At 41.0% G+C, this 16,029-nt stretch overlaps 1 protein-coding gene across 1 annotated transcript in view; it reads right to left on the bottom strand.

Moving 5' to 3' along the window:
- The window catches only part of NT5E (5'-nucleotidase ecto), a 139,143-nt gene that overhangs the window by 15,420 nt on the left and 107,694 nt on the right, over positions 1-16,029 (bottom strand). The window contains exons 5-6 of the mRNA XM_089691338.1: positions 12,666-12,820; positions 6,360-6,468 (exon numbers count right to left, since the gene is read on the bottom strand). Of these exons, the coding sequence (XP_089547464.1) occupies positions 6,360-6,468; positions 12,666-12,820 (264 nt within the window). The remainder of the gene's footprint in view (positions 1-6,359; positions 6,469-12,665; positions 12,821-16,029) is intronic.

Genomic DNA, 16,029 nt, shown 5'->3' on the forward strand with positions numbered 1-16,029 from the left:
TTCCTCCACGGTGACCTTGGTCTTGTCCCAAGGCATTGGTGAAATGCATATAGTAAATGTACCCAATATGTGCGAAGTAGAGTGATCTTGTGACTGGTGCCTAGTGTAGCCTAGAAAAACTCACCCCAGGGGAAGTCCTCGCATGTAACCCACACTTAGCGCTCAATGAGTTAATGGGGAACATGAGTGAAGGTCCATCATCAGCTACCCCCTGCCCTGCCGATATGTGGATGTGGGAATCGGGCATTTCTTTTCATTAAACCAAGTGGTTAAATAAAATGTAAAAAAAAAATGAATCATCTAAGGGCTGCCTAAGACTGTTTTCACACTGGTCTGCAGTAAATCAGTGTTCTACCATGTAAGCAGCTGTCAGCATGAGCTCCAATAGGGATCGATGCAATGCACATTTCAACACATCACACTGCTTACTTTTCTTTTTTTACTTCATTCATGTGTGTGTACAGCAACACAGTGTGTTGCACTTCAGTTCGGTGACATGCAGTACAATCCAGTGCACTGCAGAAAAATGCAGATATGCTGCATTTTTCCCACTTCAACACACAGCACATCACACCAGCGTTGTGGTATAAAACAACTTTTTCTATGTGCCCTAGCAGTGACCTGCGTTTATTGAGTATGGAAAAATGCAGGTCACTGCACATAGTGTGAACCAATCTCTTATTTATTCTTTTTCCTCTCCAAATATAAAACAAATATTCTACCTTTTATCTCTTTCTTCCTTTGTTTAATTCTGTTTTCTGCTATTCTCAGACTCCCTGTTCTAGGGTGGCTACGTTTACACTCCACTTCTCCCTTGTGTATGTGAACGTAGCCAGCCTTTTCGGCTTGCACCCAAGATGGACTACACATGTACCTTCAGACACATTCAGTTCTATGGATATTGTAGTACACATAGAGCGGATCATGTTACCATAACGTCACTGCTCAAGCTACACTAATAGCTGTGAAGTGTATTAGGGAAAGAGCCTGAAAACAATGGTAAGAGACTTTAAAAACTGGAAGAAGAATTAGAGGTTTAAAGTGACACTAAACCCAATTTTGTGTATCTAAAATATCAAGTATACCATGGCTCTGTTTTTTTATTTAATATCACTTTGGGATTAGTCTAGAGAAGCCTTTTTCAACCAGGGTGAGGTCTCTTTAGGGGTTCCTTGACAAAATGCCTAAAAATTGCTTAAAATTGTGTACAAGCTAGAGGTGAATCAAGCCTGCCTTTTAGTTACACAGCTGCAGGTTTTCATTGTGCCCCATTACAACCTTCTAGCCATTGGCATCCCAACAACCAAATACATCATCAGTTTATAAGGAGGATGTTGGTCATCTGCACAGCATCCTTGTTTGATCCCCCCCCGCCCCTCTCTGTCACCACTGGGGTCACATTAGCTGAGCAATGGAGAAAAACTTACGGAGAAGAAACACTGGAATACTAGTCAGTGTGCAATGCAGAAAAACGTAGGGAGAAAATAAATATTGGAATACAGGTCAGTATCAGTGTGCAATGGAGAAAAACTCAGGGAGAAGAGAAACACTGATACTCAGTATCAGTGTGCAAAAGTGTATTTGATTTGAGAGAATAAATCACCTCTAATATTGAGTGTTGTTCACGTGTGAATGTTGACGCATTGCATAAAACTATTAGAATAGTTTTTCACATTTTAGAATGGAGTGCCTCAAAACTGTCCATAATTTAAGAGGGTGCCTTGAGATTGTGCATAATTGTAAAGGGTGCCTTGACTGGATAAAGGTTGAGAAACACTGGTCTAGAGAACCAAGGGAGCATAAAAAATAGACGAAGGCCAAATGAGGGTCAATAAAGACTTTAGGAGTGCTTTAAAATTAACATAATCTACATTTTGCACTAATTTGTAGGCATTTAAGGATTTTTTAGCTGCTAAACATATGTTGAAGCTTCCAACGGTGTAATGAAGGCTAGAATAGAAAAGCATACTTGAATTAGGTCCTGAATGCAATTACCACCTATACCATCTCAATTGCTAAGCCACTGGTGTTATCAAAAAGATGTTTTTCTCTATGCCAGGGGTCTCCAAACTTGCTAAACAAAGGGCCAGTTTATTGTCCTTCAGGCTTTAGGAGACTGGACTGTGGCCAGCAGGAGTGGAAATTTTCCTGGCATCAGTGGGAGTAAACATCACCACATTTGGTCTTAGGAGTAGCTCCCCCATCATTGGTATCTGTGGCAGGAATGGTGCCCCATTGTTGGTGTCAGTGGGAGAAATAGTGCCCAATTGTTGTCAGTGGGAGGAATGGTGTCCCATTGTTGATGTCAGTTGGCACAATAGTGTTTCGCATCAATCAGAGGAATACTGCCCCGAGGGCCAGATAAAGGCATGCAAAGGGCCGCATCTGGCCCCTCAGCAGCAGTTTGGAGACCAGTGCTCTATGCTAAACAATACAGGTCTCTTCTGAATAGTTTTCTTGTTATACCTTGCTACCCTGAACAGGAGCCCAGAGAAATAACTGGAGCTTCTAAGTACGGGAGAACATGTAGCATGCCCCCATGCCTTTCCACAATACAAGCAACTGAGCACTTAAATACAGGTCTTGACACTGTCATGTAGGAGCAATGGTACCTACATAGCTTTATTTATATTTGATTTTCTCAGGAAGACTTCCAAGCTGAAAGGATGAAATTGCTAACACTGCCTACTGTAAAGCAAACCTGGTATTTTGTCACATGGGCACTTGTTTTAAAGCCCAACATGAGTTTCACATCTTTCAGCCCTCCCACAGTGCTCTTTGCTGGCATGGATGAGTAAGGGGCACACCTTTCCTTACACGTGTCCTCAAATAGATTTTTAGTATTGAAGAAGAAAGTGGACATGTCTGACCAGAGATGGGACATGTCTGACTAGCTATAGTAGATAATGGAGTGCACTAGGCGGCATTATCTACTCTAATGCGTATTGAACTACAGATTTCTGTTTAGACACACTGCTGTAACAGAAAAGTGATGGTAAAGCTGCCTATACTTTCACTTCTTTTGACAATTCCTACAAAAATTTGCACAAAAATTCTCAGTATATTTGACCTCTTGACAAATGTGTTTAGAAAGTACTTCACAGTTCTGTTGACCTTTAACATTTGATTTTTGAATGAATAAACTTTACTAAATAAAAACCACATACACAGTTAGAAATTCATTAGAGAAAAAGTTTCCACCCTGCTCCTTCAAATTTTCCAAAACGAACATCAGTTCATTCCCCAACAACCCCGCTAACGATTAGAAAATTAAACAAATGTTCTGAAAATGAACATTTTTTAATGAAATTCTATTAGCATATGGCCAGTTTAAGACTATGAAAATGGAGATTGCTAGTATGTCTGACTACATATCTATTTCTGTGACTACAGTTGGGCGTGAAGCAAGTCTCAAGTTCCCACTGTAAAAAGCATCCCATGCTAGTCAGCATGCATGTTTTCTTTTTTAAATAACTAGCTAATAAATATTTTTCTACTCCCCAGAATGCTTTAAGCAGTTGGAATAGTTGGAAAGCTTTAAAGACACAAATTGTTATTAATAGTTCTTTAGAGGTGGTACACAAACACATTCAACATTTAAAAACTCCTCAGGGATGGAAAGTATGATGCCAAGAGCATTGGCTTGTTTGTAAAAGTAGGTGACGCGTTGGAATAATAAAGTTAACATTTCCAAGGCCTGGTCAGGAAAGAAATAAAATATTTAATTTACTAAAAATGACTAACTCTTCTACAAAAATGTCTTTGAGATATGAGTTGCACCAAAAATATTACTGTATTTGATTTCTGTGTAAAACAGGAAACATCAAAAACATGTTTCAATGAGTAATTTAACAGTTATGTCATTGTTTCCCCCTCTGCATGAAACGTTTCTTCTGACCACTTAAAATTCCCAACATCATTTTTTAAGTATTTTAAAGTATAAAATGATTTTTGTACAATTCTGACAATACATTAGACTTACAAATGATTATACTGAACAAACATGATTTAGTTGGATAATATAAGACTCGGTGAATCTGAAAAGAGAAGGGCAACTACATTAAAGTGGTTGTAAAGGTTTTCTTTTTATGACAAACATGTTATACTTACCTGCCCTGTGCAATGGTTGTGCACAGAGAAACCCCAATCCTCCTCTTCTGGGGTCCTGCGCCAGTGCTCCTGACTCCTCATCTGCACTATGTGCCACTATAGGAAGCTACTTCCTATGGTGGCACACATGTGGGCTCAGCACCCCCCCCCCCCCTTTGCTCACAGGATTTGATTGACATCAACAGGAGCCAATAGCTTCCACTGATCTCACTGAGTCCAGTGAGGAGGGAGAGAGAGAGTAGCACAGCTGTTCTTGGGCACAGCACTGGATCAAGATTGGGACTAGGCAAGTATAAGGGAGGGGCTGGGGGTAGCTGCAAATAAACATTTTTTTTATCTGAATACAGGGAATGTATTACGTTAAGAAATCTTTAGCCTTTGCAACCACTTTAATAAAAGTTGCAAATCATCCCACACCCTGCTACAAGGCTCACACCCTCGCTCCACTAACTAAAGGATGTAGACTCCAAAGCAGTCTGTGCTCTGCTAACAAGAGTAGCATAAGAAACAGAAAAGGAGTTTCTCAATTTCAATAAGTCTAGAATACATTTATTTATATAATGTGATACAGTTAAAATCGATGAATATTACTATGATTAAACTCCAGGTGGAACGAAATGCATAAAAGGAGTACGTGGATTTTCCCTGTATCTAATGATATGAATAAATGTATTCTGGACTTTTCGAAGTGGGGTGGCTCCCTTTCTGTTTCTTGCACTACATTAATATAGGAACCTAGCTATGAGAAAATGTTAGCTGAACTGAATTTATGCTCCCTTGAGAAGAAGCATTTAAGGGGAGATAGGATCAGCTTGTATAAATACATATGGCCCATATAGTAAACTTAGCACAAAAAGATGTTAACTTTAAAGCACTCAAAAGGGGAATTTCTGCTCTTCTTCCTCTTCCCCCTCCTCTGCCACATTTGAAATATACATTATATTGCCAGAAGTATAGGGCCAGCCCTTCAAATCATTGGATTCAGGTGTTCCAATCGCCTCCATGGGCACAGGTGTATAAATTCAAGCACCTAGGCATGCAGACTACTTCTACAAACATTTATGAAAGAATGGGTCACTCTCAGGAGCTCAGTGAATTCAAGTGTGGTACCGTGATAGGTTGCCACCTGTGTAATAAGTCCATCCGTGAAATTTTCTTGCTACTAAATATTTCACAGTCAACTGTTAGTGGTATTATAACAAATTGGAAGCGACTTGGAACAGCAACTCAACCACAAAGTGATAGGCACGTAAAATGACAGAGCTGGGTCAGCGCATGCTGAAGCACACAGAAGTCGCCAACTCTCTGCAGAGACAATAGCTAAAGACCTCCAAACTTCATGTGGCCTTCAGATTAGCACAACAACAGAGCATAGAGAGCTTAATGGAATGGGTTCCATGGCTGAGCTGCTGCATCCAAGCTTTACATCACCAAGTGCAATGCAAAACAATGGAGGCAGTGGTGTAAAGCATGCCACCACTGTACTCTACAGAAGTGGAGACCATGTTCTCTGGAGTGACAAATCACACTTCTCTGGCAATCCGATGGACGTGTCTGGGTTTGGTGGTTGCCAGGAGAACGTTACTTGCCTGACTGCATTGTGCCAAGTGTAAAGTTTGGTGGAGGGGGGATTATGGTGTGGGGTTGTTTTCTGGGGTTGGGCTTGGCCCCTTAGTTCTAGTGAAGGGAACTCTTAAGGTGTCAGCATACCAAGACATTTTGGGCAATTTCATGCTAGCAACTTTATGGGAACAGTTTGAGGATGGCCCCTTCGTGTTCCAACATGACTGCACACCAGTGCAGAAAGCAAGATCCATAAAGACATGGATGAACAAGTTTGGGGTGGAGGAATTTCACTGGCCTGCACAGAGTCCTGACCTCAATCTGACAGAACATCTTTGGGATGAATTAGAGCGGAGACCACAAGCCAGGCCTTCTCATTCAACATCAGTGCCTGACCTCACAAATGCTCTTCTGGAAGAATGATCAAACATTCCCATAGACACACTTCTAAACCTTGTGGACAGCCTTCCCAGAAGAGTTGAAGCTGTTATAGCTGCAAAGGATGGACCAACCCAATATTGAACCCTACGGACTAAGACTGGGATGCCAGTAAAGTTCAAGTGTGTTAGCCAGCTTATAGTATAATTTTAACCCTGAACTGTCTGCTTTCATTGATGGCAAACACTGCTTTTTACATGAGAAAAATGTAATTTCCAGCACAAGGTCTAATGTGTGAAAATACATACCATTACTTGATCTTTCATCAATCGATGATCTGATTCCACCACCGTTTATAATGCAGAGTGAAACATGATTCCAATTCATTTCATCTGGATGTCGAATATTATTGGAAATCTGAGGTTCCAAAAGATATTGCATAAGTGCATTATTTCTTTGGTATACTGTTTACAAATTCTATACATTACATTTTACTATTCACACACAGTTAATACACTGGCTGGCAGGAATGTAGACATGTGGTTATGGGCTCTATGGTTAATGACTGATACAGAGAAAACACACTTGTTGTTTTTTTCAGATTTGTAAACCTTCACTTTGTAACAACCCATTCAGTGTAAAATATAAATGAAAGGTAAAATATTTGTATATAGATATAAGGAAATTATAAATACTTTTTAGACATTTTTATAAGTGATCACATTCCCTCTGTACTCAGCTGGGGGAGGAGAAACAGCATTACACTGATCTCCACAGTGAACGGGGGACGTGTCAGGACAAATATGATCATTGGTAAAGAGCAGATTGAGTTCCTAGCACAGCTAGAGAACTGACCACTGTGTGTTCTCCTGCTTAGTGTGGTCAGTTTTTAACAGGAATGCAGAGAGACTGGCAGGAACACCAGGGATTTCACACAAAGAAAGCAATACAAAGAACAGAATACTTTTTAACAACAGTATATGGTACAACACCTACATTTCAGGAATTTGAAATGTTAGGTTTACATATACTTTAAATCAATTCTGTTTTGAGTCTTGAATCCTGGAGGCTTTGTAGAGCTTTGAGTGGGAAAGCCTCTGTTGTTCCTAGCAGGCTGTTGTCACTCAGCCGGTCCAAAGTCAGGATTCACCCCAGAGTCTGGAGCAGCACGTAGATCAGCCTCTCAGAGAGCTACTGAGAGCCTGAGCCAGCTGCTCCCTCCCCCTCCACAGCCCAGCTCTCCAGTGAAAGCTGGGAGGGGCAGAGCAGTGACTGACAGTCACCACTCTCTGCTCAGAGCGGCTGTGTGAACTCAGCGATCAGTGGTCATGTGATCGCTGAATTCTCACTCTTAGAGCTGGCAGCGGACACATGCAGCATTATCCGATCCTGCATCCACCTAGGTATGGAGGAAAAAAATGTAAATCCCTACTTCTCTTTTAACCACTGCCACTACCAGTGGAGCCTGTCCACTTTACATACTTCATACCAGAATACATATAGTAAATGTTACATTACCTTCAGATATTAATACATACAGTGTGTATACAGTTGTGCTTATAAATTGACATACTCATGGCAGTATCTTGTACATTTTTTTTTTGCATCAATGCCACAAAACATCTAGCTTACAATTAATTAAACACCACCTAGAGAAGCCTCAAAACGACAGAAACAAAATAATTTGGAGTGATGAAATTAAAATTGAACTTTAAGGTAACAACAATAAACACTGTGTTTGGAATCAAAAAGGCCTATAAAGAGGAGCACATTATGCCATGAAGCATAGAGGTGGCTCTCTGCTGTTTTCGACGTGTGTGAGCTACAGTGGCACAGAGATTTTAGTAAACATTGATGAAAAGATGAATACAGCACATTATCAAACATATTGGAGGAAAATCTGCATTTATCAGTCCAGGAGCTATGCATAGAGTGCACTTGGATTTTTCATGGTCCAAACATAAGGCTAAGTTGACCCTTCATTAGCTGCAGCAGAAAAAAGGAGTGGCAACAAAATCTCCTGACTGCAACAGGGGTTATTTACTAAAACTGGAGAGTGCACAATCTGGTGCAGCTCTGCAAAGAAACCAATCAGCATCCAGGTTTTATTTCCAAAACGTAACTGAACAAGCTGGAGTTAGAAGCTGATTGGCCACCATGCACAGCTGCATCCAATTCTGATTGCACTAGTTTTAGTAAATCTACCCCATTGAGTCACGTTGAGGAGATCTTAAATGCTGTATGTTGTATATAGTTCATGCTAGACATCTAAAGAATTTACAGGACCTGGAGGCTATTTTACCAAGAAGAATGGGCCGATTTTTTCAGGAGAAAAATAAGAGCCTTATTAATGAATATATCAAAAGACTGCATACAAAAGTCTTCATTGATGCTAAATGGGGCAATACATATACACACTTTTGAACAGGACTATTTTATTATTTGCTTCATTTCTATGGTTTGATTGTTCTGCTATTCTGTGACACTTAATAGTATAATTTGAATAACTGGACAGAATATTAATTTATTATGAATGCTCAAGAGCAAAACATGCCTAGTATTTAGGTGTACTTACACATGTTCAGCTTTTTTTCTACCCTAAAGCTCCTCTTCTAAATGTGATGGTGCATTTTTTCAGCTTCTAAATGCTCCTCTTTTAATATGCCTGTAAATACCTGTGTGTGCATGGGCACATAAGCTAACATAGAGGTACATTTACAGGCTGAAAAAAATGTCAAATGCCTGTAAAAGTGGCATTTTTTTATGTAATGTGTGCCTGAGGCCTAAAATAGATAGCACATTGTGGAATTAGTATACACCCTGTTCTAAATTATTATGCAAATTATATTTTTCTAATTGACCTAAATAATTGATGTAAATAGCAGTCAGCATAATTCTCATGTTATCAACTATTAAGAGTACAATTCACATTTTATTGAACAAACCTCTTAATGATAAAAGTATTTTTTTTAAACATAAAAAACTTACAATGCACTGTTCCAAATTATTACGCACAGTAAGTTTCAAAACACTTTATAGGTTGTAAAGAACTGAAAATTGTCATTTGTTGTGTTTGCAGCATATTTACTGAAATCAAAAGCTATTTCAATCAAACTTTTACCAACATTTTAACTTTTTAAACATTTTAACAGTTCATGTTACATTGTAACATAGGACCCCTTATTTGATAGCAGCTTCACAAGTCTTGCATCCATTGCACTTGTGAGTTTTTGGACAGTTTCTGCTTGAATTTGTTTGCAAGATGTCAGAATAGCCTCCCAGAGCTGCTGTATGGATGTAAACTGCCTCCCACCCTCATAGATCTTTTGCTTGAGGATGCTCTAAAGGTTCTCAATAGGATTGAGGTCAGGGGAGGATGGAGGCCACACCATGACTTTCTCTCCTTTTATCTACCATAGCAACCATTGATGCAGAGGTATTCTTTGCAGCATGAGATGGTGCATTGTCATGCATGAAGATGATTTTATTACGGAAAGCATAGTTCTTCCTTCTGTACCAGGGAAGAAAGTGGTCAGTCATAAACTCCACATACTTTGCAGAGGTCATCTTTACACCTTCGGAGACCCTAAAGGGGCCGACCAGCTCTGTTCCCATGATTCCGACCCAAAACATGACTCCACCACCGCCTTGCTGACGTCGCAGCCTTGTTGGAACAGGGTGGCCGTCCACCAACCATCCACTACTCCATCCATCTGGGCCATCCAGGTTTGCACGGCACTCATCAGTGAAAAGGACTGTTTGAAAATTAGTCTTCATGTATTTTTCTGCCCAATGCAGCCGTTTCTGCTTGTGAGCATTGGTTAGTGGTGGCCAAATAGAAGGTTTATACACAGCTGCAAGACTCTGGAGGACTCTACACCTTGATGTCCGTGGGACTTCAGAGGCACCAGCAGCTTCAAATATCTGTTTGCTGCTATGTAATGGTATTTTAGCAGCTGCTCTCTTGATCTGATGCATGGGTCTGGCAGAAATCTTCTTCAATGTGCCTTTATCTGCACAAACCCATCTGTGCTCTGAATCAGCCACAAATCTCTTAACAGTGCGATGATCACGCTTACGTTTTCGTGAAATATCTAATGCTTTCATACCTCGTCCAAGGCATTGAACTATTTCACTCTTTTCGGCAACAGAGAGATCCTTTTTCTTCCCCATATTGCTTGAAAATGTTGCTCTGCTTAATAATGTGAAAAAACCCTCCTTTAGTAGTTTTTCCTTAAATTGGGTTCATCTGCCAATCTAATTATCACAGGTATCCGAGATTGTCTTCAGTGATCAAAAGAGCCCTGAGACACAATGCCATCCATGAGTTAAACTGAAAAACAAAATTTTTAATCTTTGTGACACTTAAATAGAATTTGCATAATAATTTGGAACAGGGTGTAAAGGAAAACTCCACCAAGGAATGATGAAAACTGCCTTTTCTGATTTCTTCTGAAAATGCTATTTACCTGACTGGTATTTAACTCCAATGGCTTTAATACTTTGAGACACTGATCTAAAATGATTATGCAGGGGTTCTAACTTAACTCTGACTTTCTGATCGGCTTTTTTGTTCCAAGTCATTGATTGAGAAAGCATTGAAATTAGACACAGGCTACTTGGCTTTTCAAATGCAAGCAATGGCAGTCTCCATATTTATCTCAGTACATGTTTCCTTTACAGTGGGGAAAATAATTATTTGATCCCCTACAGATTTAGTAAGTGTGCCCACTTACAAAGAAATGAAGGGTCTATAATTTTTGCCATAGGTGTATTTTAAATGACAGAGACAGAATATCAACCAAAAATCAGAAAAAACACATGATACAAATGTTATAAATTAAATTGCAGTTCAATTAATAAAATAAGTATTTAATCCCCAAGTAAAATACGACTTAGTACTTGGTGGAGAAACCCTTGTTGGTATGTACAGAGGTAAAATGTTTCTTGTAGTTGGTTAAAGGGTTTGCACACATCTCAGGAGGGATTTTGGTCCTCTTCCTTACCGATCTTCTTTAAATCCTTAAGGTTTCTTGGCTGTCATTTGGGAACTCGAATTTTCAGCTCCCTCCATAAATTTTCTACAGGATTAAGGTCTGGAGACTGCCTAGGCCACTCCTTGGCCTTAATGTGCTTTTTCTTCAGCTACTCCTTTGTTGCCTTGGCAGTATGTTTTGGGTCATTGTCATGCTGGAAGTTCCATCCACAACCCATCTTCAGTGTTCTGGCTGAGGGAAGAAGGTTCTCATCCAAGATATTACAATACATGGCCCTGTCCATTGGCCCCTCAATGCGGCAAAGTCAGCCTGTACCTTTAGCAGAGAAACAGCCCCAAAGCATATAGTTTCCACCATATGCTTGGTTGTAGGGATGGTGTGCTTAGGGTCATAGTTAGCATTTTTCTTCCTCCAAAGATGGTGAGTTGCATTTATGCCAAAGAGCTCAATTTTGATCTCATCTGACCACAGCACTTTTTCCTAATCCTTCTCTGACTCATTTAGATGTTCATTGGCAAACTTCAGATGGCCTTGTACATGTGCCTTCTTGAGGAAGGGGACCTTGCGGGTGCTGCAGGATTCTGATCCATGGCGGCATATTGTGTTACCAATGGTATGTTTGGTGACTGTGGGCCCAACTGCTTTGAGATCACTCACAAGCTCCTCCCACGCAGTTCTGGGCTGATCCCTCACTTTTTTCATGATCATCCTTACCCCATGAGGTGAAATCTTGCATGGAGCTCCAGACCAAGGGCAATTGATTGTTATTTTGTATTTCTTACATTTGCGAATAATTGCTCTAACAGTTGTCTCCGTCTCATCAAGCTTTTTTCTGATGGTCTTGTAGCCCATTCCAGCCTTGTGCAGGTCTACAATCTTGCCCCTGACATTCTTTGACAGCTCTTCAGGCTTGCCCATGGTGGTGAGGTTTGAATGGAAGAAAGAGATTCTGTGGACAGGTGTCTTTTATACACATAACGAGTTGTCATTAGGAGCACATTCTTAAATTGACAGGACTAATCTGTGCACCATATGAGCACATAGCCAGTCTGTGGGAGCCAGAATTATTGTTGGTTGGTAGGGGATCAAATATCTATTTTACTCACTGAACTGCAACTTGATTTATATTTGTATCATGTGTTTTTTCTGGATTTTTGGTTGATATTCTGTTTTTATCATTTAAAATTCATCTATGATAAAAATTATAGACCCTTCATTTCTTTGTAAGTGGGCAAACTTACAAAATCTGCAGGGGATCAAATATTTATTTTCCCCAGTGTATATGGTTTTAATCTTCTCTTGTCTCTACTTTATTGGGACAATGGCAGAATTTAAAGTCTAATTGGATTTTCAGTTAAAATCAGCTACATATATTCCAGTAGGGGGTTGCCAGACCTCTGCAGAGGAATTAGAGAAAAATGGCCAACAATATATGATATATATATGTTTTATTGGTAGAAAGTGGCAAGAAGTGTCTTGGCAAGCCCTTTGCAGACAAACAAAATGTAGGTTTAAAATGGTAGTTTTTTTCACTGATTTCAGGAAATGTACATCCAAAAAGATGAAAAGAAAATGTATATAGTATATTGGGTAAATCATTCATTCCCAGTCTCTTACCATAGCATCACAAATCAGGTTTCCCATATTGCACTCCCGAAAACGACACTCCAGAGAAGAGCCATTTAGAAATACTATGGTTTTTCCAATTTCTTGAGCAGAGTATTCAAGCAATTGTTCCTTCCATTTTTTAACCTCTGCTAGAAGTGCTGGGTCTAGGAAAAAACAACATATATGCATCACATCTACTGCTGATAAGAATTTATTCATTTGAGTTTATCATATGGTGTGAGAACTAGTATCAAACGGTAGAGTTTTATGGCCTCAGCCACTTGCTTTCTTCTTCTGTTTAAGGGCTTTTCTTGTCTAATTTTATTAAAAGAAAGTTAAGAAAACAAAACCAATGTTTTTCCCTCACAGGGGTTTTCAAAACAACAGATCATTAGCCTCCTGGCTTACACATACAGTACATCACTGCGGCTCTGGCCATACTCTTCAGGCCCTTGTCTGTCTCCTACAGACTGTCCTCTCACAAACGCTTGGACCATTCACTTGCTGCTCTAGTTCCCACCTCTCTTCTAGGTGGAGCCCTCCTCACTCCTGGGCAGAGACTTCTTCTGTCTAGAGCCTAGAACCCTAGTCAGGTCTCTCCTAAAAGCCCAGCACACACCTGCCCAATTAGTGTGCTGGAGGTTTCCAAAACCAGGAACCAAGATTGGAGATTTCATCCCTCCATGGTTTTACAAACCAAAGAGGAAACTGAAAAGTCAGTTTTCTCTGAATGACACTAGTTCCCTGAAGTGAAAATAACTTCAGCTACACTTGTGTTCTGAAGTTCTTTGTAAATTAAAAAAAAATGAGAAAAGAGCAAAACAAAAAAAAGGCCAAAACAGATATAAAATATTCCTTCCTTTAGAGGGGTGCCCCAAGGGAACACAAAGGATAAATTTAGACTTGTGTGACCTGCCTTTTACAGACAGTAAGGTGATGTAAGCCTTCCTCACTTAAGTCTGTAATTGCAGCATCAATGAGCTGCAACCACATGCATTGCATGTAGTTGCTGGACATTTGCGCCGCTTTCCCATTTGCTTGAACCGGTTGTGTCTGCAGCAAACACAATAGGCGTGATAGTTGTTGCGAAAATAAAAAGGTTTGTGTCCACGGCGTGCGTACACCCTTGTCCGCTGCCTTTGCACCTTATAATGGAACTGTTATGGCTGATATACGCAGCTCTACCACACGTTTGTAATGCACCCAACTGCAACTCTAAACAAGATGATACTGCTGATCCATGCAAGTGTCTCTGTGATCAATCTAGCTGCTGAAACCCAGTGCACTCATAATAGTAAAAGATATGCCAGCACAGGTTCAGGTAAGTGTTCTACATACCAGATCTGTGATTTATCTGCAGATAGAGCACACAGAGGAACCAATGCTGACATATCCTTCACTATTTTGAGTGCACTGTGCTTACTAGCAGCTGAACAGATACCAGAGATACTTGCTCAAATCAGCAGCTAGTGTTCCTTCGGGGCACCCTACTGCTTCATTTTCTTATTTTCATGTTGCCTGCTACAATGTCATCCATCACTGCTGTAATAGTCTGTGGAATTGCCTGTGAGGTGCCTGTGTCCTCTGTGCCTCAGCAGCCTCTATGTAAGGTAGGTGTGCATGCTACTTTTTTCTGCAGGTCCTGAGGGGAGGCTGGGGTTGCAGAACCCAGTGAGAACAAGCGAGAGGAGGTGCAGGCTTCATTGTTAGCTGTACCACTCCATAGGACTGTCCAGAATTTCAGCTTCAGTCTGATGGAGCTACAGCCAGCACTGACATGTTCTTTTATTTCTTAACAATAGTATAGATTTCAAAGGCACCAAGCGCTACATGCACTGAGTGCCTAGGGCACGTGTCAAACACAAGGCCCACCAGTCCATTTCATATGGCCCTCACACGCAGGATTTTTTTTTAAGCCGAAACATGGTGGAACTCCATTTCTTCACCTCCAGCTCTCACCCTCCATTCTCCGCTCACCACTGTCACTTGTAAACACAGGCATCCTTTTTACAAGGGCAGATTTCCTCTTGGCAGCTCTCCCAGATCCCTGCCTGCCCTGCATGTGCTCATGACAGGGACGGAGCCCACCAATTATCGCCTTGCAAGTGAAATAGGGAGGTGGATCCGCCTACGCAGATGGGAAGTACTAGAGCGGGGCAGGGTAGGTGAGGTGCGAGGAAGCTTTTGGAGGGTGTGAAGAGATGAAGGCTGTGGAGGAAGATGTGTGCAGAGGTGGAGGGATGAGGTAGAGTGGCGTAGAGGTCAGAGCCCATGGGGAAGGGGTGCAAGTGAGATGTGGAAGGCTGAGAAAAAGAGCTGAACCCTGCACTCTGTGCATAGCACACCCCTAAACCCTACGCTATGTATGTAGCGCACTCCTCAGCCCTGAACTCTGTACACAGCACACACCTGAACTCTGCACTCTGTTCGCCACGTACTCCTGAACTCTGCACTCTGTTCGCCACGTACTCCTGAACTCTGCACTCTGTTCGCCACGTACTCCTGAACTTCGCACTCTGTACGCCGTGTACTTCTGAACTATGCACTCCGTATGTAGCACACCCTTAAACCCTACACTCTTTACATAGCATACTCCTGAACTCTGCACTCCGTATGTAGCACACTCCTGAACTCTGCATACATAGTATTACAGATACAAACAGCTCTTTGAGGGCAACCATAATGCTGATGCGGCCCGCAATGCAATTGAATTTGACACCACTGACCTAGGGGATTCAACACATTGAGGGAGATATACTAAAGCTGGAGCACACAGTACATGGTAGACAATCAGTTTCTAACTTTAGAACTGAACCATATTTTGCACACTCCAGTTTTAGTAAATGTCCCCCATTTTGTTTACATTGTGGTAATACATACCCTTTAAAAATATATATGTACTACAGAGTGCAGTAATCTGTAGTGACCAATCAGAACCCATATTGTAGCGGTCTGTCTTGAGTGGTGCGAGTTTTGATTTACTGCTATAGGTTACCTAAAAAACCTGTTTGTTTAAGTAAACAGGACTGAATAGGTGTTTTAATTACTTGATCCTCTATTCCCCTGGCAGATAGTACTCCCCCATGTTTAGGCGGTGAATTGTTCCTCACTGTCCCCAATTCCAGTGAAGGGCTATGCTCCCTGTATCAGTCTTCATGACATCAGAGGACCTTAGACCACTGAAGCATAGTGAATGTGAGGACCTGGCAGCAGCACGGAGGAGCATGCAGGAGCAGAGGATTATGTAAGTAAAACTGCTTTTCAAAGCCCCCTTGACATAAACCAGCAGTTAACCCTTGCAGTGTGGGTGCAATCCCACTGCAAGGAAGGGTTTTTAGGTTTTCGGGAGTTTAGCGTTTGAGTATTCATTACC

This window comes from Staurois parvus, unplaced genomic scaffold, assembly GCF_062004578.1.
Source record: "Staurois parvus isolate SC_StPar_1 unplaced genomic scaffold, SC_StPar_1.0 ptg000561l, whole genome shotgun sequence".
NCBI lineage: Eukaryota > Metazoa > Chordata > Amphibia > Anura > Ranidae > Staurois > Staurois parvus.